Source organism: Carassius auratus, chromosome 19, assembly GCF_003368295.1.
Source record: "Carassius auratus strain Wakin chromosome 19, ASM336829v1, whole genome shotgun sequence".
NCBI classification, from domain to species: Eukaryota; Metazoa; Chordata; class Actinopteri; order Cypriniformes; family Cyprinidae; genus Carassius; species Carassius auratus.
This window is the reverse complement of record NC_039261.1, coordinates 14,781,269-14,805,626: the sequence shown is the minus strand read 5'-3', so window position 1 is coordinate 14,805,626 and position 24,358 is coordinate 14,781,269. Positions and strand designations below refer to the sequence as shown.

At 37.3% G+C, this 24,358-nt stretch overlaps 2 protein-coding genes across 4 annotated transcripts; both read left to right on the top strand.

The window, feature by feature from the left end:
- Positions 1–160: 160 nt before the first annotated feature.
- Positions 161–3,710, top strand: LOC113119538 (3-oxo-5-alpha-steroid 4-dehydrogenase 1). Of its 2 annotated transcripts, XM_026289098.1 has the most exons (6): positions 161–570; positions 713–879; positions 1,442–1,543; positions 2,324–2,474; positions 3,031–3,104; positions 3,429–3,710. In XM_026289098.1, exons 1-5 carry the CDS (start codon positions 260–262, stop codon positions 3,095–3,097), a joined length of 798 nt encoding a protein of 265 aa, XP_026144883.1. In that variant the 5' UTR covers positions 161–259; the 3' UTR covers positions 3,098–3,104; positions 3,429–3,710. The 2 variants fall into 2 exon arrangements, with proteins under 2 accessions (XP_026144883.1, XP_026144882.1); XM_026289097.1 differs by having other exon boundaries at positions 3,031–3,710.
- Positions 3,711–6,688: 2,978 nt separating this feature from the next.
- tent4a (terminal nucleotidyltransferase 4A) lies at positions 6,689–22,545 on the top strand. 2 transcript variants are annotated; one of them, XM_026289096.1, is made up of 13 exons: positions 6,689–7,702; positions 10,856–10,979; positions 11,088–11,134; positions 11,644–11,764; positions 11,938–12,045; positions 14,033–14,161; positions 14,377–14,590; positions 15,560–15,686; positions 15,770–15,876; positions 16,159–16,340; positions 17,559–17,705; positions 17,789–17,842; positions 20,074–22,545. In XM_026289096.1, exons 1-13 carry the CDS (start codon positions 7,008–7,010, stop codon positions 20,218–20,220), a joined length of 2,202 nt encoding a protein of 733 aa, XP_026144881.1. In that variant the 5' UTR covers positions 6,689–7,007; the 3' UTR covers positions 20,221–22,545. The 2 variants fall into 2 exon arrangements, with proteins under 2 accessions (XP_026144881.1, XP_026144880.1); XM_026289095.1 differs by having other exon boundaries at positions 6,692–7,702; positions 17,789–17,932.
- The last annotated feature ends 1,813 nt before the right edge of the window (positions 22,546–24,358 follow it).

Below are 24,358 nucleotides of genomic sequence, written 5' to 3'. Positions count from 1 at the left end.
TTGTTAAACATATTGAAATAGGAAATTAACAGTAAAAGATAAATAAACAAAAAAAAGCTTATGCAGCACTAGCTTTTAGAAATTGCTTATATTAAGGCGTGTTTCTGACATGCCCCGCCCACTGTCTTTCTTGATTGGCGAAACCCGTATTATGGGCGTGTCTTCCAGGATTCTTCGCGATGTCAGTTTGTTTTGTGCATGTGCACGAGTTATCAAACATTAGCTGTACCTTGCTTCTACTTAAGTTGTATAAGCAATAATGGACGCTATTCATAAGACATTATTCCTCTCGGAGGAGCAAGAAGTTTACGTTTTGGTCTGTTTATCGTACTTGATGATGGTTATGGGATTCATAACTTTTGTGACTTTACTCTATGAGCACGTGCCTTATGGCAGATATGCATCCAGCCGGTATGGGTTCCCTGTGAATGTTAAACTTGCCTGGTTTGTTCAGGAGCTGCCTGCTTTTCTGGTGCCTTTGAGTTTAGTGCTTTGGAGTCACTGTGCAAAGATAACGCACCTGCCCAATCAGCTACTTCTGCTCATGTTCATTTTCCATTATTTGCAAAGGTATGATTTTAGATTTTATGATCTACAACATAAAAAAGAAAAAAAATATCTATGGACATTGGACATGCATGAATAAATAACCTCATTTTGCCATGAAATGTGTTATTTTATACACTATATCTGAAACATGTATTTCTCTTAGGTCCCTCATCTACCCATTTTTAATTCGAGGAGGGAAATCCACACCATTGATCTCGTTTGTCCTGGCCTTTGTCTTCTGTATTTATAATGGGTACCTGCAGGCGAGATACCTGAGTCACTATGCAGATTACCCACCTGGATGGGTCACACATCCCTGCTTCATCATAGGTAGGTGCTAGGGAGTAAATATTCAGTGTGTAAGTGTCATTTCCATCATTCTGCTTATCCTCTTTCATACAAGAATATAGTGTTTGTTTCTATATACTTTTTAAGAGCTGATGCTGGAATTCATCCATCAGCACACGACACAGCACAATGCATGCTCTCTACTGGTCAAGGAAGATACATAAATAGTTACTTGGCAGGGTCTTTGTTAGTCTCAGGTTCCAGATCATTTCTCTTGACCTTATAGTTGGTCAGCTGACTGGTTACTGTAACGTTGACCACTGCAGAGTAGAGATATTGGTAAAATCTCTGAACTCTCGCTGACCTGTCATGGTTGAGCGAACCAAATTAGCATATTAGAGTGATTTCTGAAGGATCATGTGACACTGAAGACTGGAGTAATGATGCTGAAAAATTCAGATTAGCATTACAGAAATAAATTACAATGTAAAATATATTAAAATAGAAAATAGTTATTTTAAATTGTAAAAAATAATAATATTTGACAATAGTACTTTCTTTTTTTTACTGTATTTTATATTTTTTTGTATTGTTTTTTTCTCAGGGTCTTGTATGTGGTTCCTGGGATGCATCATTAATATTCACTCTGACCATATTCTCAGGAACCTCCGTAAGCCTGGAGAGACAGACTATAAGATACCTAGAGGTAAAACACAAATTTATGAATTGGAAATGTGTTAGAGTGGGAAGTGTGGCATAAAATCATGGATCGAAATTGACTAAAATGTTTCACATAAAAAAATCACAGAATTTTACAAACAGCATTTTGATTTTACCACAATATATGAATATTCTAAATACAAAAATGATCATAAAATTTAGTGCCAATATACATGCAAATTCAAGAGTACTGAATAAGAGCATTGAAGAACCACAACACACACTGTTCAGTGCTAAGGCGTCCTCTTCAGTGCTGGTTTAAATGTTAATACAATGCAAAAAATCTATTTCCCTTTGAATCTGACTTTGCCTCTGAAAGAAAATAAGAATAGATGCCCTTTCTGTTCGTGACTCATTGCCTTATCAACTTGTCGGGACCACCCTGCTCCAGAGATGCTAGTAGTTTGTCTCTTTTCCCATACAGTCCGTGCAAGATGCAAATGCAATCATCTTTTACTTCACTTACTTTTTTCTTTAAGTGTTTCAAAGCTACCATCACAACTTTAGAGGGTATTATCAAATAAATAAATTAAATTAAAAATCACAATATGCATAATAATGTGAGTCGGTAAGCCCTTAAAAAATATGAATAAAAACATGCTTTTTTTCTGACATATAAAAAAAGACAACATGCTAGTCCGATGGTTTCACACTTAATAAGACTCATGTGATGTGATTTGAAATAGTTTTTTTATTGTTCAGGAAACACATTGTTATTGTGATGTCTTCCGATCAAATATCTCTACATAAGTATTTCTGTTTGTAGGGGGCTTGTTTGAGTATGTATCAGGAGCAAACTTCTTTGGGGAGATCGTGGAATGGAGTGGATTTGCTCTGGCTGCTCACTCGGTCCACAGTGCAGCTTTTGCTCTCTTCACTCTCATTGTGCTGTGCAACAGAGGAGTGGCCCACCACAAGTAAGACATTACCATATCAAACATTCTTGCCCAATCTGATTGCAATTATCAAAGAAACAAAAAACTTTGTATGCTTGCAATTCTCATGTCTGAGTCATAATTAATTCAAGAATCATTTTAGGACTATGTGCATTGTGAAATTTATTATTTTTTTTAAATAATTTTTTTTAATAATAAATCTATAGACAATAGTATGAACCAATTAAAATGAAATGAAACAATAACTAAAGTCAAAATATTAATAATTTAATATTAATTAAAATATTAATGTATATACTATAATAATATCTAGGAGAAACTAAAATAACATTTCAACCTCTCTCTCTCTCTCTCTCTCTCTCTCTCTCTCTCTCTCTATATATATATATATATATATATATATATAAAGCCACTTTGTATTTCATTAAAAGAAAGCTTTTACTATTTTTTTTTATTTTTTATTATGTCTCTGTTTTTGTAGACGTGTCCTAGACAGATCCACCAATACACATTTTTATTGTATGATGACATCGTTATATGAGATTGTTTTGTAATGTGTTGTAATTTAATTTTACAGATGGTATCTCACAAAGTTTGAAGACTATCCTAAATCAAGGAAAGCATTAATACCGTTTGTGTTCTGATCCTGTGGTAAGCCCATATGCCACACTTCCACAGAAACAATACGGTGATCTTTTCCCCGTTATGATTGCACAACAAATATTTTATGGTTTTCAAGGGAAGTGCTATAATACTGTACAGAGACTGGGAAGAGATCGAGCATTACACAATAACAATAACTCAACTCTACAGGATAAATTATTTAATTATATTCTATAGCAGCACACACATTTATGAAGTGCAAAAACAGCATTACTTTGAGATATCATACAGTGTCTCAGATGAGATGAAATGCACATGCCAGGCAGCTGCTGCCATAATCCAGACGTTGCTTATAAACCACCTCTTCTTCAGGAAGGTAACAAAATATGGACGGATCGTGACGGATACAAGGCTGTCCAAGCTCAGAAAAAGCAAGGAAACGCATGATTTATCCTCTGAAGAGAGAGAACTTTTAACCATGTACTGCACGTGTGACGATAACAGAACCGTTAATCTTCTGATCTGAAATAGTCAGCCCTCCGTGTCAGTTTGGACTGAACATTTCTGAAACTCCCTATTTAATGAAAAGCTATGCTATACATGTGTTCAAATAAAATCTCTTTAAATGTTATGAAAATAGATTTCAATTTAAAATTGTTTACTGATTCATGTGTCGATCTTTAACCCCTTCCCCAAAGTGGACTGTTTAGAAGGTTTAAGAAATGAAATTGGATGAATTTCAACAGGGGCATAGCAGTGCATGGATTTATTATTGGATGTCATCATTTGTCATTACCATAAAGCCTCCAATCGATTCCATCTAAACAAACTAAACGCACCTTCTGCCAAACACTTTTCCCCCTGATGTTTACCAAGATATTTTTGTCAACAGATGGCTGATATGCAATAGGGTCAATACATGAAGCTGGCAAAATGAAGTATTAAGATAAGATCAATAACCAGAAGTATCCCAAGAGCGAATGCTGCTCTCAGAGGAAAAAGAAGCGCATGCCTTGCCTTAAAAGGACAGATATAGTTATTTTTATGAAGCATTTGTTTTGCTCTTCTACTTCATAGTAAGATGCATACTAATAGTAAAAATCACACAAATCATGGTAGCATTACCGTAATATATTTTTTACAATGAATGTACAACAACATTATGTCATAATATTTCAGCTCAATCCAAATAGCTGAAACTGTTTTTGTACATAAGTTATGCTTGCAAAATCATCATTTACCATCGCCGACATGATTTAACATGTTGTCATAATACCTTCAGGTGTAATGTGTGAAGTATGGCGAGAGTTATGTGTTAAATGTCAGTGATGGTTGATTTACGCTGGAATGTGGAAGCTTATCTAAATTGCTTAGAAACATCCCATTGTCTGTAGTGTGTAACTGTGAAGTATTTTATGCATTTTTTTTCAAAAGTTGGGGAAAATTTTGATTTTTAGTTTTTTGGAAAAAAGTATTGTGTCTTTCACTTTTTTCTAAGTCACTTATGTACTTCAGCTTTCATTTATTGACATTAAAGTTGAAAAAAAAAATCCTTCTAGTTGATTCCCCTCAGATGTTCGTGGTCCGTTTGGAGCTGTTGGAGGTGTCATGTCAGGCAGAGAGCAATCTGACCGTTCTTTGGAGAAATAACCCCAGCCTTAAGCAGAGCAATGATGAAATCCCTCTGCAAACCGCATTGCATGCATACATAACCTTTTGCAACACTGAGCAACCCCCTCGCCTGGGTTTTAGGCTTTGAGTGATGTAGAAGCATGCAAAAGACTTGACACAAAAAAATGTAACCCTCAAGACCAGCAGCACTGAAATTCAGCTGTATGGATGAACCATCCCTGCATGTAGTGTGACTCAATGCAGATGAACACGAGGTGTGTGTTCTGACTGTGCCGGTGTTCTGTCGATTTGTCCTACGCTGTCAGATTTTCCTACCTCCCACCAAAACAGTGGGTAGTACAATTCCAAAACGAAAATTTTACTGTAAAGTTATGGTTTATTAACGTCTACACCTACCACAACCCTAATCATACCCTTACAGTACTGCAAATACAGTAATTATGTGTTATATTCGCGGTTGTAGCTAGAAGGGATACAGTTGCAGGAAACCAACAATAAATATTATTTTCTACCAATTAGATTGCGTTTTTATTAAAGTCTACAACTACCCCAGCCCTAAACCTACCCTTACAGTAATGCAGATACATTAAATATCGTTGTTTAGCATGAGACAAAGGACGCGATATTGATGTGCGCGTGCGCAGTAAACCCGCGTAGGAAAATCTGACAGGGTAGGATAAAATGTCAGGACACCTGGCTTCCCCCATGTTACACACGCTGCACGTGAGCTGAAGGCAAAGCACTGGTTGTGTAATCACCGTGGGAGGAGCTTATCACTGCTTTCTTCTTCATGGTGTCAGATTATGATTTATTATCATAAACAGAGACTGCCTGTTCTTTCCTCGAAAGCAAGATGGAAAAGTAACCACTAGGGTTCTCTTATTTATGAGAAAAAGTGACGGATTTGCTACTTGCTTATTAGGTTTTTTATGATTAAGATTTTCATCAGTGTTTTCTGTTAATAAATTGATTTCAAATTGGAGCATGAATTTCTTTTACTTTTACTTGAAATTACTGTACATTTTTTCATAGTACAATCAGCATTGCTTCCAGTTTCATAAAGCTTTCTTAAACATTAAAATGTTGATTTGCAGCTTTTTTTGGCACACCACTAAATCAGCGGGTTGTATAATTGGTCATAAAAACATATGGAGCTCTTTTCTCCGATGTTTTGATTGTTTAACACATTCTGCATTAGTTCAGCATCAAGAACACATTAAAAAAAATTTCATACACATTTTTATTTTATTTTTTAAAGGAAGAATGTATTTAGAATGTAGGTTAATCATAATTATTTTAATTATTTAGATTTTATTTGTTTAAATAATGAAATAATTTTTCAGCAGAAGCATAAAAATAGGATAGTTAGGGAGACCTTCAATAATTACTCAACATAGGTGACCTTGGGGTAACAGACGTTAATAACATAGAAGCATATTTTTTTATATATATACTGAAATAAATAAATGCTTTAAATATTTTAGATGCCAAATTATTGTTTGCATTTTTCACTTTTATAATATAATTATATATTTTAATGCATATGCAATTGTGTGTGTGTGTGTGTATATATATATATATATATATATATATATATATATATATATATATATATATATATATATATATATATATATATATATGTATGTATGTGGAATGCCCTGTGGTTACTTGCCATATTTATAAGCTGTGCTCTGTTTCTTGTTTGTTTGTTGTGTTTTTTTTTAGTTGGTGTCTTGGAAGTCTAATATAAAATAGATGATGACTATGAAACTGAAATGTAAAAAATAAAAAATAAATCTAGATGCATCAGTAGCTACTACTGCACGCATCCACTCGGCCACTGTACAAGCTGTTCTCAGTTCTCGCGCGTCGCGTGTGTTAAGCGCGCCGCGTCGCTCGCGGTGCATATCGATTTTAGGCAAGGTTGTAAATTCAAATGTGTGTTCCTCGCTCTGAATCCGTTCAGAAAGGGTGGGGTTGCTCGATTGCGCGTGCTCGGTGTGTGGACTGGAGTCTGGGGGTGTGTGCTGCCCCGATGGTTTAAATCCTACACATGCGTACTGGATTTGGGGTTCAAGGGAATAGGCTACGCCATATTGGAAACACTGTATAGTTTAGCTAACAGTTTATTGCTAGCGGGGGAAAGAGCCACTAATTGATTCCCGTTGGTTGTGTCGTTCGGCACGTCGTTATTTTCCCTGTCGTTTCGCGTAGCCCCGTTTACAGGCTCGTTCTCGCGGTCCGAAATCAAACTTCTCCGCTGAACGGGGGAAAGGCGTCCGTTTGTTTGACAGGGGTGTTGGAAAGACGGGTTGAATGGATCCGAGGGTCGCTTGGATTCAGCCGGAACAGAAGGGTCCCGCGAACGCGTTATGGATGCGTGTGTGGGAGACGTCTCAGGTCAACCGGACTAACACGGGTCAGCACCAGAACCACCACCACAACAACCTCTGTGTCAACTCCCCGGCGTTTGACGGTTATAAGACTGTAACGTTAGCGTCCAATGCGAATAACAGCACTAACATTAAAAACAACGGCACTGCGAACTCGAGCAGCGGCTCTGCGGCTCACGCGTTGAATGGAAACACGGGAGACGGCGAAATGACCCAAAAGACCGGCTCGGTGGCGAATTTGGCCTCCAGCTGCTCTAAAATAAGGACTACGAGCCCTAATATAATCGCTGGGAATATGAACAAGGGACATGCGTTTTTTACTTGCAGCGAGAGCGTGCTGAATAATGTCAACCATCATCATCATCACCCTCCTCTTCCTCATCTACGGCATCTCCTTCATCAAGAGCAGCAGCAGAGTTGCATGAAGCGGCATCCGTCCCATCCAGCAGCGGTTCACAGCCACCATCACCACCACCATCATCATCCGGGCCGGAGGAAAAGCGACAACAAGGCCAGCACCTATGGGATAAACTACCTGCTCTCTAACTGGGCTAATGGCAATTATGACAATACCGGCACGCCGTGGAAGACGAGGAAATATAACCCAGGAGTGGACGGGTGAGATGAGCTTGATTTATAACGGCAGCAGCGGGGCGTTATTATGTTGCGCTGTCTTTCTGTGGCCTTTTCGTGTGTGATAAGTGTCAGTGGGCCTTTTTTTGTCGTGTTGGGCCGGGGATTAGCTTTAGCACGTTAGCAGGGGTGTCCTGGGCTCGGTTCGGAACCGCTGCGGTCTGTGGGTTGGGTCACTTGTGGAATGTGAGCGTCTGATTAACCGTTTGAAGCGAATCTGATTCGTCAACGATTCGATCTTTTGATTCGGATCTTTTAGATCAGTGAATCGGTGTGTACGATTCATTCTCGAATCGTTTAGAGCGGGTTTTTCCAGTCAACAGCTCACCGACTCGTTAAAACGAGAAACAAACATGTAATGTCTTCTCATTTACAATATCTGGCTGAGATACAGCTATTTGGAAATCTGGAATCTGAGGGTGCAAAATATTTAGAAAACCGCCTTTAAAATTGTCCAAATTCTTAGCAATGCATATTACTAATCAAAATTGTTTTGATATTTACGGTAGGAATTTACAAAATATCTTCATGGAACATGACCTGATAATATCCTTATGTTTTTGGGCATAAAAGAACAATCTATAATTTTGAGCCATACAGTGTATTGTTGGCTATTGCTACAAATATATCTGCGCAATTTATGACTAATTATGTGGCCCAGGGTCACAATTTTGTTTACGTGAATTATGATTGATTGGCTAAATCAAAGCAAAAACTTAAAGTTCAGGTTAGGATATATAGTCATTTTAACACTTGATGGAAAATAAATATATAATAGGCTTATTCAATCGTTTTAATGTGGGTTCCAGAAGTAAAAAGCCTGTTCATTTTCTTAAAGGAAAGTGATTTTCAGTGATAACTTATAATACATCTTTTAAAGACTGATCTACTTGAAGCCACAAGGTTGTTAATCAGCAGTATAGGCAAATGTTGAAGCCATTGACCACTTGGTGGAAAAATGCCCCATGATTCAGCAGAGAAATCCCAACCAATCTGAGAACTGAGACAAAATTTGTTAGTCTACTTGGCCCAATTTTGGAAAAACTCTGGGACTGAGTGACATCTTCCTTTATCCTTTCATATAAAGTCATATCAGTTCATGAATAAAACTATTGATTTAAACACTTGACTATGCATGTACATTATTCACTGCAAGATGTGCAGTTATAGTTATTTATAATTTGCAGTGAGTGAACACACAATGTATTTTTTTCTATATGTATAATCAACTGTTTTAAATCAGTGGTTTTATATTTATCTTTTTAATTTGATTGTTATTCGGAATTCTTAATGGGATTGTAGTTCTTTTCCGCATTAAAACCATTAAGCTCACATTCTTGTTCAATTTCTGATTCTCAAATATTTTTTCTGCTTCCAGTCACAGTTTGTAATGTTTTGATTCCTCTTGTAGCTGGCTGGTTTGGTTCATGGTTTACATGACTTTTTATGACCTGAACCTGTTCAAACCTGAGTAACTTCATTTATAAATACAGCAAGTGGTTTGTTGTTTGCTTCTAGCTTTTAACTAACAGTTTTGTGTTACATTTGCTGTCATCGCCTGTACGCTAATGTTGGCTGTCTGCTGGATCCAGTTTTGGTGTTTGCTGATTTATGACTATAACACTGGACACTTAATACAATACATGCTTAAATCTTTAGTAACTCCGCAATTGTAGGCCTGTAAGAAGTGACCAATCTGTTGCATAAACTTGTGATATTTGTGGTGGATGGTTCCAGACCGCTGGAATTTTTCCACGGAAGAATCTGGAACCGAATGAGGCAATGACCGTGTCATACACTCATAGGTACAAAATACTGTTTGGGTGTTTAAGATTGGTGGGCTTTGGTTTTCTTGGTATTTCCAGCTCTTATTTCTAATTTTCTAGGGAAATCAATAAGAACTTTTAAAGGGACACTCCATCCCAAAATGAGAATTGTCATTAATCACTTACCCCCATTGTTGTTCCAAACCCCTAAAAGCTTTGTTTGTTTTTGGAAACACAATTTAAGATATTTTGGACGAAAACCATTGAGGCTTGTGACTGTCCCATAGACTAGCAAGTAAATAATACTGTTAAGGTCCAGTAGAGTATGAAAGACATCGTCAGAACACTCTATCTGCCGTCAGTGGTTCAACCGTAATGTTATGAAACGACAAGAATACTTTTTGTACACGAATAAAGCAAATAATGACTTCATTCAACAATTCCTTTTGTCAACGGTCTCCTCTGTGTCTCTCCACATCACTCAAACTATGCTCTTCTGTGTCAGCCGTGGCTTAAGAACGCACTGTTTCCACGAGTATTTATGCTTTGATTTGAAAGAAAACCATGGACTTGGCAGTCTATGGGACAGTCTCAAGCCTCCCGGTTTTCATCCAAAATATCTTAAATTGTGTTCTGAAGACGAGCAAAGCTTTTACAGGTTTGGAACGCATGGGGGTAAGTGATTAATGACAATTTTCATTTTGGGATGGAGTATCCCTTAAACTACAAGTGATGAGTATTTCATATGTGCAATTTTTTTTTAATATGCAGTGGTAGTGTAAAAATGATTAAAAACAAAAATGAAAGCCCAATCAGTTCATCAGTGATGTTACGAAATATTCACAATTTGGACGACCAAATGTAAAGTTTGGATAATAAATTTTACAATACATCCCATCTAAATTTGTTAACCACACTAAATGTCATTGTTGATCATGTTTCTCTGTATGGTTATATTTTCGTAGGATTTCCGTGCATATTTTTTTAATTTCTTTTATTTTCACACTTGGAATTTCCTAATGGTGATTTTTACTTCATTGTACTGGAATCTGGAGTATCTTTTCCATGGTTCATGCATTAAATACTTGGCAGTTAACAACCGGCAGTTGATTTTTATCCATAGGGAATTGATTGGATTGTGAAATGTGGATGTTTTCTGCCAGATCTGGAAATGTGAATTTGTTGAACGGCTGGCTATTGGTTAGCATTTAACCAGTCAAGTTCTTTGTCCTGTTGCACTGATTTTTGGTTAAAACAATTGAAGAAAAACAATGTTAAGATTCTTGCTCTGACTCATTGTGAAGGAAATGCAACAATGACCTCTTAAATTGTACCAATGACCTTCCATTGTAATCCTTCTCATTTCTTCAAGCTTGCATGAAGAAATCATGGACTTCTACAATTTCATATCTCCTCGTCCTGAGGAGACCACCATGAGGCAAGAGGTGGTGGACAGGATAGAGTCGGTCATCAAAGAGTTGTGGCCGACCGCTGAAGTAAGCCAGCTTAAGAGATGATGTCTTTCAAATGGAGCTATTATAAATGCAAGTCAAAAATTCAAATGTTTTTTTTTTTTTTTTTCTTCATTATTGTTATGTACTCAGGTCCAGATTTTTGGCAGCTTTAGCACTGGACTCTTTCTCCCAACCAGGTAAATGAATGCATGTTTAATCTTACACATTCAGTGACAACGCTGTTGTTGTCCTATCATTATTCACAGTTGGATGACTCTCACAGACTAGTGGGATTGGAGCACGTGCTTCATCATCATCATCATCATCACAACCATAGACTGCTAGCCTTCTGAGCTGTCTTTCAATAACTAAACTGACATTTTATGATTAATTGCAGTTTGTTTACTCCAGATTTGAGGATTGCACGAATGATCTTAGATCCGTAGCTTGCAAAACTTGTACGGTCCAAAAAAAAAGGTCTCTAAAGCTTGAAAGACTTTCCTTGTTAATTTTAGTCCGTAGGCCTCGTGTATTTGACTGAACATTTCTAAAAAGACAAATGAATGTTAGTTTATTTTACAGCAAACTGCTTTGCTGGAAGATGTTTTTGTTTTCATGTGATATTTGGGCTTTCAATGGCTTAATCGAGAGTGTTGATTTGAACAAATTGCTTAAAGTTAACCTGGCTGCTGCTTTTCCACTGTAGTGACATTGACCTGGTGGTGTTTGGGAAATGGGAGAAACCTCCCCTGCAGCAGCTGGAGCAGGCGCTCCGAAAACACAATGTGGCAGAACCATATTCCATCAAAGTTCTGGACAAAGCTACGGTACCAGCTTCCCTCTGTTGCTTTTACACCAACTACACTCCGTTAAACAGCTTCATTTTCAGTGATTGTGGCTTAATGTATTTTCATCAGTTTGGATGTTTTGCTTTAATTTTTAACATTTGGGGGATTCTTGGTCATTACTTGTGTTCTGTTCATATCTTTGAATTCTGAAGGTACCAATCATCAAACTGACAGATCAGGATACCGAGGTGAAAGTGGACATAAGTTTTAACGTGGAGACGGGCATCAAAGCTGCTAACTTCATCAAAGAATATGTGAAGGTAAAAAAGGTTTTGGCATATTTAGAAAATCTAATTAAAAAAAAATAACTAAATGTATAGTTTCAAGATGTGCAGAACATCTGGATATTGTTTGCTTTGGTTTATTTGTCGTTAATTTTGTATGTTTTTATTTGTGTGAACTAAATTAGTACTGAATTCAAAGCACATGTCTTTCAATAATTTTAGTCTTGCTAAAGTAGCATATCACTTTGTTGTAGTCTCTAAGAAGAACTTTTTATTTGACATTATTTCCAAAAAAAAAATTCTTAATGATCATGTGATATTGAAAACGCCAATGTGTACTGGCTGAAGAAAATGCAGCTTTGCATGGTAGAAATAAATAACATTTGAATATTCAGATGGAAAACTTATTTTAAATTGTTATATTTCAAAGTATTATTGTTTTGCTGTTTTGGCAAAACTTCCTGTTCTTTGTAAATGTGAGTTGTACATTTTGTGTCTTGACTATAGACTATGCATGCGTGTTAGTGAACAAAAGCAAAGCAGTTCAGTTTACCAGTCTTCAGTTGTTTCAGCACATGCAGGCAATTCCCAACAGGCTTGTGGTTGCATTTTTGCATAAATCTTTCTACATTTTCTTGTGAAAACATTTTATGGGCCTTGACCATTGCGTTGTTCTTTAATGCTGTACTTTAAGTCCCAAGCCAATAATGACAGTCTGGCCATCACTGATAAAAGTACTCTGACCGGATTCGTTATACACAAAGGATATACAAATGAAAGGCTTTGGCTTCAAAGTCCAAATGAATTCTGTTATTGTAGTGTCTCTGGAACTCTGTGTGCTGGCGTTCCTTGTGTTCAGCTGCCAAAATGAAAATATGCACACGATTCGAATAGTTTTGATGTCGAAAAGAAGCGTTTTGCTATGGGACTGACCACTGTGTGGTGCTGCTATTAATGTTTATAAATCTATAATATTCTTTCAGTTAATTTGACCCACCTGCTAAAGGCAGGATGTACATTTTGAACTCTACTTGTATTTACATGTTTGAGGTGTCCTAGATTTGCTCCATGTTTGCTCATTTGATGTCAGTCTTAAAGTATCAGTGTCAGACTAAAGAGAGCAGGAGGGTGAAGCATAACTGAACATCTGTCAGCAAGCTCTCAGTGCAGATGTTTGAATAAGGCCAAGCTCATTTCCATGAGCAGACCTGCAGTACTCCTCTGTGACTGCAAGATCACCTTCATGGCTCTCATCTGTGCATCCTTCAGGAGATGTTTCCTTAATACTGCATTTAGGGGTGAAGCGTCTGATTCACCAAACGTGCATGTGCACAAATATTTAACAGTAACTTCTGTAATAAAATATTGATAAACATGCTCCTTCAGATGGATTTTACAAGTCACGTTGTCCTAAAGTGTCCTAAAGATTTTTTTTTTATATTTGGTCCAAAATTTTGCTTTTTGTAAAACAAAAAAAAAAAAAAATTGTATGCAAAGGTAATGTCCGAATGTTGCATTTTCTATGAAGGACTACAGTGGAGAGCATCTGAAGTTTTTTTTTTTTATCATTTTTTACTAAAGTAATACATCGCAACTGACTTCATAACTTAATTCCAACTTCCCAGGAGGACTTGAAACACTTCAATAGTGAATGACACCCAATGCCTTCAAGACTGTGTCGATCTTGCATGGAGGAACGTCCCCAGTTATCATAACACTTCACCTTTATGTAAATATTTCTGCAGCTTCCGAACAGCTGCATTTTATCTACTGTGAGAGACAACCATGTGCGCAGTTCCTATGTTTTAGGCACATACATGTGCAAGGCTTCACGAAACCCTTTCGATATTCCTGACGTCAACGTGTAATGAGGCACTATTGTATGGTTAATAAAAAAAAAAGACCTTGCTGTGATCATTCAAGTGTTAAATGGAGTCGCTCTTGACATGTGTGGTGTAGATGAGGTTTGTTTGGTTTTTGATGTGCTAAAGTCTAAAATGTCTTCTTCTGTTCTCCCACACAGAAGTATACCGTGCTGCCTTATTTAATCTTGGTGCTGAAGCAGTTCCTGCTGCAGCGAGACCTCAACGAAGTCTTCACGGGAGGAATCAGCTCCTACAGTCTCATCCTGATGGTCATCAGCTTCTTACAGGTGCAGCGTTAGCAGCCCAAGAGAAGCGTTAAGAGGGTTTCATAATAATAATAGCTTGATCTCGTCTCATTTAGAGATCTGTCATTACTTGTCGAGCATTTTTTTACTACCCTTGTATAACTGTCAGTCGCACTCATTTCATAAATGACTGTGCCAAAAATCAAATAAAGAGAGAGTCTCATTTTGCCTGCTGTTTTTTTGGCCTACACCCACAGTTACACCCAAGGATTGATGCTAGGAATCCCAACATGAACCTTGGCATTCTGCTCATCGAGTTCTTCGAGCTGTATGGAAGACACTTCAACTACCTGAAGACGGGCATCAGGATAAAGAACGGCGGCGCTTACATGGCTAAAGAGGACATCATGAAGGCCATGAGTAATGGCTACAGGCCCTCCATGCTCTGTATCGAGGACCCTCTTCTTCCAGGTACTGTTCAAGCTCTTTATCTAATAATCGGTCCAATAATGCAAAACCTAGTGAGCTTCTTGTCTACTGCCTACATTGGCAACTGCTTTCTGAGACCGTGTCCTAAATGAATTGGAACCTCATAAATGACCAATTTCACTCATTTCTGACATGAAGAATCTGCTCAATTTCAGTACAGTTTGGTTTAGCATGATGCTCAACCTATTAATCTAATATGCAGAAAAACATGTATTTTATGCCCATTATTTTATGATTATTATCATTTATTTTTTTGTCTGCAGGACTCTTTAAATATTACTTGAAGTTCCCCCAGAGAATATTTCGGTTGATCATTGTGTTTTATGATTTAATGTGTAGTTTTGGAAAACCTGCATTTATGGCATGGAATAAAATGTATGTTCTTTCACCATGCATTCTTGTATTGCTTTTTCAGTGAATCCAAATTTGGCCTGAATAAGATATCTAGAAACACAGCTACTAATGTTTTAGGACAGATTTCAGATTAACTTCGTCTGTGATGTCTTAAGATGCTGTCTAGGTAGGCCGCTCGCTAGGTTTTGGAAAAGAGCCGTTGCAATTTGCTTGAGAAAATGAGATGACCGTTGATTGCTGGCGTTTGCTTTTAAGCAATAAAAGTAATTTGATGCAAGCAATACTGAAAGCAATTTACTGAAAGTTTAGTTAGCCGTTAATAACTCATTACACCAGGAAACTAAGTTTTCACTTTTTAGTTTTTCTTTTGAAGTTTGTCATGCTGAATACAAAAATCAATTTACCTTTTGTGTATCATTAATAGTGCAGTGAATCATTATATAGTGAATCATGAAAAAAAAGTGTACAATAGTTAGCACCACATAATTACAAAAATCAAACGGTGAAAAATAATTTTGTTAATAGGTTTTGTATGTTTGTGTGTATGCATTTGTATATAATATGTTTGTATGTTACTACTTTTCAATAATTGTTTAGGTAATGACGTGGGCAAAAGTTCGTATGGTGCCATGCAGGTGAAGGAGGCTTTCGACTATGCGTATATAATACTGGGTCACGCCGTCTCACCTCTCGCACGTTCTTACCCCAATAAAGACAGTGACAGGTACATCTCATCTGCATACAAGCACCTTCACCCTAGTCCTCTCTAACTCTTGACTTAATTTGCCACTTATCTCGTCCCCTCAGCACTTTGGGCCGCATTATTAAAGTCACCCAGGAAGTCATCAACTACAGGGAGTGGATCATAAAGAAGTGGGGTTGCAGACACAACGCCCGCATTGAGAGGAACAAAGGTGCGTCTGAATATGAAGACACTTGCTCATAATGTACCACCCTAACTTCATTCAGGGTGTTTGTGTTTTTGATGGTACTTCATAATGTGCAGTAATCATTGAGGCATTACAGACCATCTGAGCGGAGCAGTCACTGATGTCCTGTTCAAGACGTTTTACAGCAATGTTAGGATGACTTGAAGTCTTCCTCATAGTCTTCACCATAGTGTAACCTGCTCTGATTCAGCGTAACTTGTAGTCGTGTATGGCTGATGTTTTTGCTGTCCTGTCTGTGAAGCGCAGGTGCATCTCCTAAAGACTCGGTGGAGCAGGTGGAGACGGGCACACTGCTGGGTGTAGGTGTGGAGGAGCAGCAGCAGAGGGACTCGGTGTCCCCTCACAGTGCAGACTCCCCCATGTCCCTCTCCAGCCCTCAGCAGCACTCCTCCGCCTCTTCTGCGTCCTCGCTGTCAGGCAGTGATATCGTAAGCATTGCCCTTCAACCCTACAAACATAATGCATTACACGGGATGTTCAACATGTTAGGGCCTCTAAATGAGCTCAATCCGAACTTTGTGAAACAACAGCTATTGTGCACCGTCTCTACTACATGCCTTCTGTTGTCATATATATGCCTTTCAGTAATTGTAAAACCCTCTCTTATAAGGTTCTTGTTCATGTGTCGTTTTGCTGTATAAAGGATTTTTAGAAAGCGTATGTAAGAATAGCTTTAATATTGTTGGTGACATTTTAAGATGAGGGTCAAAGACGAAAGGTCCCAATTTGGTGTCTGCATTAAATTTAAATCGTGAAAACTGATTTTATCTGCATGAAAAGTATATTAAAAGTAAGGAAAGTGTCAGCTTTAATGCTTCAAAAACTTAAGATGTCAGAATATGGATGAAATGATTTATGTAATTAAACTGTATTAAACTTTTGTTTTTATTCTTGAAGATCCTTCTTGTCTTTGACCCTTGACCATTTACTGACCTAAAGAAACTTAGCTTTATTTGGTTATCCATCCCTTATGTTTTTATAGAATGTGTGTTAAAATGTCCATATTAAAAATGCATCCGACTTATGAGGATTGTGTTTTGTTCATCTCTCAATAAATTTGTTGTTAATATGAAAGCTGTAGAGCTCTGTTAAGCAAAAACTAAGCATTTAAATATAATCTTACGAAGTCATATTGAGAGATATAGTGACAACTGATATTTATATGTATTTTATGTACGTTAACTGTTATGTGGTTATAAAGCGCTCATTGATTTGCATTACAAGCTATCAGAATTTCATCTTTTGCCCATATTAATTTCAGCTAATGCACCAAGGGCATTATAAAAACTATAAAACCCGATTTATCAGATATGATACTCAAAATATCCAAAATATTATTTCACTATTTTGTCAAGCGGTTCAAAACACTACTCCATTACTACCTATTCATTGCCATTGAAGTGAAATGACTGAACAAACACCAGGGAACCTGAGGAAACTGCTCATTTTAGAAGAACATTTCAGATGGCACTTGGAGGCTTTTGCGTCTGAACTCTTCATATATATACCCTGTAAAAGACTGACATATGAAATAATAGTCAGAAAAGAAATATTTCTATATATAATTCTGACTTATTTCATATGTCAGGGTTATACGATGTTCAGTTTGTCATTCACTCTCTCATATGTGACCTCTGCTCCTTCAGGACTCTGACTCCACACCGTATGTGGCTCCACCTGTAGCCCCCTTCCCTCTCCAGATCCTGGCACCCGGTCCCCTGCCCCCAGCGCTTCAGATGCACACGGGCAAAGCCAGCATCACGGCAGCACTCAGCATGCCTCCGGCTGCCCAGGTGAGAAGCTGTTTTGCTTAATAGTTGAATTTGATGAGGATTCTTTGATGGATAGGTTGCTTCCTCTCTGTGTTTTTCTCCAGGCGAGAGTGTCAATCCCCGGCAGTTTCTCTGTCCACGCTCTACCTGGCAGACAGGTGTGTATGGCAGATGGACCACCCCCATACTTCCACATGCCCCCCCCAGCTCCCCCCAGCCCTCTACCCAGTCCCCACCACCATCCCAAGGTAGGCGGTGTCCTGCGTGTGCCTCCCTCTAGATGTTGTGTGTATCTTGACTAGGGGTGCACCGAAGCGCAGATTCTGATTATTTATCATTTTATTAAATAATACAAAGTATTTTTATAAGACTTTTCAATTTAACTCAATATTTAATGATGCTAAATAAAAAAAATAAAAAAACACCTCATACTTTTTACTAAAAGTAGCAATAAAATTGAACATTTTTCTTTTTTAATAATAGGTTCATTAGTAAACATTAACAAATAAACAATACTACTTCAGCATTTATTAATCTTAATGTAAATTTCAACATTTAATAATGCATTTTTAAAATCAAGTTGTGCTTTTTAATAGGCTACATAACTTTTATTTTTAATACTAATTTACTAATACTACTTACAACTTACTAATTGATTTATTTTTCAGGCTAGTTATCTTTTCAGTGCATCTCTAATCTTGACAGTGAGCCCAACTTTCCTTCCTTCCTTCCTTCATCAAGACTTCACAGTCTAGTCTAATGACGAAGTAAAAGGGCGGTCTACTCCAAAATTAAATGTCTTCATTAACTGACCCTCATGTCGTTTAAACCTGTATGACTCGCTTTCTTCCAAAGACTTTGGTAACAGAACGGTTTCCGTTCCCTTTGACTTCTATTGTATTTCTTGACCACACAGTGGAAGTCAATGGGATCCAGAACTATCATCTTTTGTGTCCCACAGATGACAGACAGTCATACAGGTTTGCAACATCATGATGGTAAGTAAATAATGACAGAATTTTAATTTTTAGGTGAACTATACTTTTAATTAAGATGAAAAAATTCAGCAATGCTCAATGTCAAATCAGCATCAAGAATGCAATGCAGGTTTTAAGTAACTTTATATAAATGGAAAGTTTATTTATTTTTTCTAAAATGAGTAATGTTTCATCAGCTTGGCTTGCTCTAACCATGTATCAATACTATAAAAAAAAAATAGAAATTATATTTCTAAAACATTTTTCATAAAATCTTTTTAAAAATGCCTTACAGTGAGTAAGGTAGAGATAATTGTGCTGCATCACACCATTTCATCTTATCCTTTTTTTTTTTTTGCAGTTTTTTTGCAGTTTTTTTGCAGTTTTCCATGGAAAGCAACATTTAGCTTTTATTGCATTTAAAAATAAAAATAAGGATTTTTTTATTTAAACTACTAATGTAAAGTTTGGGGTATTTTTTTCCTTTTTTTTCCCCCCTTTTTTTTTTTTTACCAATTATACAACAAAAGCAGCAATATTGAAATGTAATTAAAAAATTAAGAACTAATTTAATTATTGGGTGTTTTTTTTTTTATTCAAATTTGCTTTAAAGTGAATGTTTTAATATCATTTGAATAGTTGTGCTGCTTAATATTTTTGTGGGAATAAGTAAGGATAAGGAAAGTAAGGATAAGGACCACAAGTTTGTAGAAATTTTCATTACTTGATGGGACACACTTATAGTATTGTAAACACTTGGATTTTTACATTTATAAAATCATTGTCTAAATATCTGTTCATTATTCCTATAACATGAGATAATTTGTGATGCTTCTAATTAAGTCTGATTATCAGTTGCAAATGTTGTACAAAATATCACCATTACTCACCTTTGCACCAATAAAATGTGCATCACTTTGGTTTTCTACCAAATGATATGTAATGATAGGGCCTATCTACTACTACTTATATTAATATTTAACTTGCATTGGAAAGGTTTCCGTGACCTCTCACGAGATCTCAGCAAAATTTCCAAAACAGGATGAATGATGGGATACACTAAGTCTTGAATAGTGCTCGTGTGTGTATTTAGTGTGCTTCAAGGGCACTGTGCTTTGGCGTTATGCTATTAGTTCCTGTCCTCAAGTGGCCAAGATCACAAGTGTGGGAATATAAATCTTTTACAATGTTATATTAATCTCTCTGCTGTTACTTTTGTCATCTTAAAATAAATAAATAATAAAATATATTAGAGTAAAAATAATACAAATTACTTGTCAGAATAAATGCTGTACCCAGACTTTCAAATGGTATGCATGTGTTTTCATTTTTATTTATTTATGATCCATTTATGTATGTGTGCTGAGTCGTTTTTCAGATAAAGTTACCCTGTCTCGTCTTGTCTCCTGCAGACAGGTCCCAAGTTCCCATGGAAGGGCTTCCACAACCCCGCCGTGGTGCACAGTCCCGTCCTTTCCAGCCGAAGCCACATGCAGTACAACCGCAACACCTGGCGCCGCAGGAAGAGGGACAATGTGCTGGACAACCTCAGCAGATAAAGCCCTCGCGCCTGCCCTCCAGAAGCTCCCCCTCCACCCCTCACTTCCTCTTCCACCCCTCCGGTCCCATCTCAAGACGATGAGAACTCATTGAGCCCTCCTGCTGATGGTGTGAGCACTGAGAGACCAGCGTTTGCCACCCAGCTCCTCGTTCAGTAGTTGTGGTGATGGTGGTGCTAAGTAGTTCAGTCTGCCACTGAATCTCTGCATGTATATGTTGACTCGATTTGGGGTTTTTTGACCTGTGCAATCTTCTTGAGGAAGCTTCGAGAACAGGAACTGTTGTTTGTTTGTTTTGTTTTTTGATCGTCTAATCCACAACTTCCTGTTTGTTTGTTTGTTTGTTTGTTGGTGTGTTTCATGCTCCGTTGTTTATCTGTCTTCATATTTTCAGTCTAAACGTGACACCCTTCACATGTGGGACGACCTGGATTCAGTGGATTTCAAGTGTGTGTTTTGTTGTTTCGGGGTGTATGTATGTGTGACGCTGGCTTCGAATCCTGCACTCCAGATGCTTCCAGATCCTCCACCATATTGACTGTTCACATCACACAACCTTTACTTTCTTGTGCAATAACTGTGTGTTTTTGTTCACTCCAGAAACATGTTTAATTTTTTTGATTTTGTTCGCTTTTTTTCTGTGTCCCGCATTCTGTTTTTGTAAAAACGTTTTTATTTTTGTAATGTTTTTAATTTCGTTCATCGTTTACAGATTCCTGTCAGACAGGCTCCTTAAGGGGAAAAGTCAGTTTTAAAACTGTTTTTGAGAGTTTATATTCCCTCTTCCCCTTTTCTCTGCATAAATTGCACCTGGACGAGCGCGAGTTAAAGCGGCCAAGTGTAGATCTCGCAGAACGACTTGCCTGTAGGTGTCACCATTTCCCACTTTGTGTTGAGCTTCAGAGTCTCGTCTGTGGCTTTTATTCGTCTCGTTCGTCTTTAAGGTTGTAGTTGTGTGGCATTGAGGCCTTAGGCCTTGGATTTAACCGATTGAGAACCGACTGATAGACATTGAAAAAATTCTCAAGCCCTTAGTCTGTACGCGCTTTCATTTATATGTGTGTCTGTCCTTTTTTTAATCGCTCTAGGTAAGTGTGAGACGTGAATTATTTTAGGGAAGCTCTAATGAACGTGCGAGCAGACTCCAGATCAGTGCAGCTTTATGCAAGGTGCCCTTATCGGACCGTTTCGAGTTCTGAACGGGCATCCGAATCAGATTAGCGGAGAACGGGAATTTATTTTGATTCCTTTCTGGAATCTTGATGTGCATTTATTGCCAGGTACATGCTCTAATATATGCCTTTTTGGTAATTACCTATTCCTGTACTGTATTGTATTGTTTTTTTGGGGGGAGGGGAGGGTTCTGTTTGTATATGGCACACTAAAACTGTATTGCCGTTGCTGAACATCACAGGCATACAGGTTATAGTTACTATGCAAGTGGAGTTTTGAAAACCTCTGTTCCTGTGTCCCTCACGACGGCCGTTTGCTTGTAAATCTTGTCAAAGTGACCGTAGACGGACCCAGGCCTGAGAGCAACGCATCAAGGTACACGTGAACCGTTCCTGTATGCAAGTTCAGTCTGTTTCGATGGAGGGAGAACAGCCAGACGTCTTGTCTGGAGTTTTTGCGGAGCAGATATTTCCTCCTGAAGATCAACCAGACTATTTTACTGCTGTTACAATGTTACAACCATGACTTACAGTCTGTATGGAATGACTTTGATTGCCACAGGCTTACGTGACTTGTTTTTACAAAGTCATATGTGATACAGAGACTGCGGATTGTCCTTGTAACTCTTGACTCGCCTGCCTCTCAATGCAATAGGGCAAATGTAACACTAAAAGCAGTTTCTGCTTTAGATAGAACCAGCATCTTTTGCAAAATGGGTCAGACATTGAGGCAACTCTCCCCCTCCTTCGGTTCACATAAGGACCTACTTTACAGGTGATTTTGTCTGAATGGAAACGGCTCCCTGTTTTTCCCGAGTGAATCTGTGGAGGTGTGCTGGAAAGGTGGAAGTGTTTCACTCTGTAATGGTTTGACATTTGTAGTGATGTACTTGATACAGTGTGACGCTCCTCATTGAATCTCAGTGATGGATTTTAAATGTAATTTTTTTTTTTTTTTTTTTTTTTTTTTTGCTGACGTCTGTTATGTCGCAGTGGCCAAAAGCACTCTTTGTCAATCCTTAACTGAAAGCCCTCAGTGTGGCCTGCTCAGCATCCAAGAGGTCAGACGGAGGAATTGTTTTTGTTTTCCTTCAATATTTTTATGTAATATTTTTTTTTCTATTTTATTTTTTAAATAAACATCTTAAAACCATGGGTGCAGTTGCTTGTGGTTTATTTTTCTTTCTTTAATAATCTTAAATCATGCCTTACTAGATCAGCACTAATGGCAGATGTTTGAAGGTTGAAAACCACAGGATTGTAGCTGGTGCTCTTAGGCTGATGATACACGGGGCAACTTTTTGGGCATTGTTGCCTTCAACGGGCAACCAGATGAAACTCGACAAAATTGTTCAAAAGGTTGTCCTGTGTATATTCAGTCTTGCTGAATGTTTACCTCTAGATGGTGGGCTTGCACTTCATGACAAGTCAGAGCTCTTCAGTTAGCATCTGTTGTATACAGTCTATTGAAAGAGAAAAACCTAAGCCAATAATAAATTATAATTTGTTGCTTCGAAGGACTCAGGCTACCGCAAGAATGTTGAAAAAACTAAAAAAATATATATATATAATGGTTGTATTTAACCCTGTAATATTCCTGATGGATGTAATGATTTTTTTATTATTCTTATTAATGGAATGGTTTATTGAGCCTTATTGAACAATATATTTTTAAGAATGCATTAAAGTTCAAATGAGTGTTGGCGGTATATGAGGTTGACAACCGCTGTCATCGTTGATTTAAGCTTTTGGTCATATTTAATGACTCTTGAAAAGAGCTCCTCAGTTTTATTCAGAGGCACAGACTGAGCAAATCAATGCACTCAGGAGCGAAACACGTGACGTGTTGCCGAGGACGCGCGATGTTTTTGGGTTCTGGCTAGAAGGGCTACAGCAAAAACCAGAAGCTAACAATCAGTTTAATTTTCTACCTACTAAATTGTGTTTTATTAATATCTACAACTGGTCGTTTTTGAGGTATTTTCGTTGGCCGAACGAAACCGGTCCAGGTAACAGGAAATATCAAAAAATGTAAGATAGCCTAATTAGCCTAATGGCTAATAAAACTGTAAAATAATGGACGTTATTGTAATCCTGGTTCCTGTTAAATTGGATAGGCTATGTGATATTACTGCTTGAAATGGTGACTTCAGGCTAAGATAATATTATGAAGTTTTGTTATAAGATTTATTCCGTGCTATTATATAATCAACATAAATGTTTGTTTTTTTTAACATTGACTAAACATGCATTATGTTTTCTTTAGCCTAGCCTACCCTGCAAAGCCTGACATACACACACACACACACACACACACACACACACACACATATATATAGTCAGATATGTTTTGAAATTGAAGAGTTTATTGAACCTATAGACAACAAATTAAAAAGAATTGAGTACATCAGATTTTTATGGCTCAAATAGTATGATATAGTGGGAATATGGAGCTCATACTCGAGGAAAAAAACTCAGTTTCAGAGGCCCAAACTGAGTACAAATGTGCAATTTGGTGCAGATGCTGATATTTATATATGCAAGGATGTAATGCAGATCAATAAGATCTTTGTAACAATGCATATTAGTTATCACTTGACATCTCCCAGTAATGTCTTAGTAAGAGTAAGATGATATATATTTAATTGCTTCTGTTTTATAAGTAGAACTCTATAGTTTTATAGATGTCAAAGCCTATAATGCAATGCAACACGATGATGACTGCGAGATAAACGTTTATCAAAAGCCTGATCACATTTGATACTTACATTTTAACAGGGTTTTTCCAAAAAGCAACAAAAAAAATGATCGTATTGGTAATCAAATGAATTAGTTATTATTATTATTATAATTATTAACAATATAAATGTTATTCTTATGTTTACTTTTAAAAAAATCACATTACAACATCAAGGTGAAAATTTTTACAATGACACTAACAGACTTTTTACTTACAAAAAAAATAC

What these genes read in the sequence shown, in the direction of transcription:
- LOC113119538 (XM_026289098.1), top strand. Translation starts at nt 260, where the DNA reads ATGGACGCTATTCATAAGACATTATTCCTCTCGGAGGAGCAAGAAGTT. An exon ending in ATTTTCCATTATTTGCAAAG is followed by an intron (nt 571 to 712) that starts GTATGATTTTAG and finishes TATTTCTCTTAG; the next exon opens with GTCCCTCATCTACCCATTTT. An exon ending in ACATCCCTGCTTCATCATAG is followed by an intron (nt 880 to 1,441) that starts GTAGGTGCTAGG and finishes TTTTTTTCTCAG; the next exon opens with GGTCTTGTATGTGGTTCCTG.
- tent4a (XM_026289095.1), top strand. Translation starts at nt 7,008, where the DNA reads ATGGATCCGAGGGTCGCTTGGATTCAGCCGGAACAGAAGGGTCCCGCG. An exon ending in TGGTCATCAGCTTCTTACAG is followed by an intron (nt 14,162 to 14,376) that starts GTGCAGCGTTAG and finishes CTACACCCACAG; the next exon opens with TTACACCCAAGGATTGATGC. An exon ending in GTCCCCACCACCATCCCAAG is followed by an intron (nt 17,933 to 20,073) that starts GTAGGCGGTGTC and finishes TGTCTCCTGCAG; the next exon opens with ACAGGTCCCAAGTTCCCATG.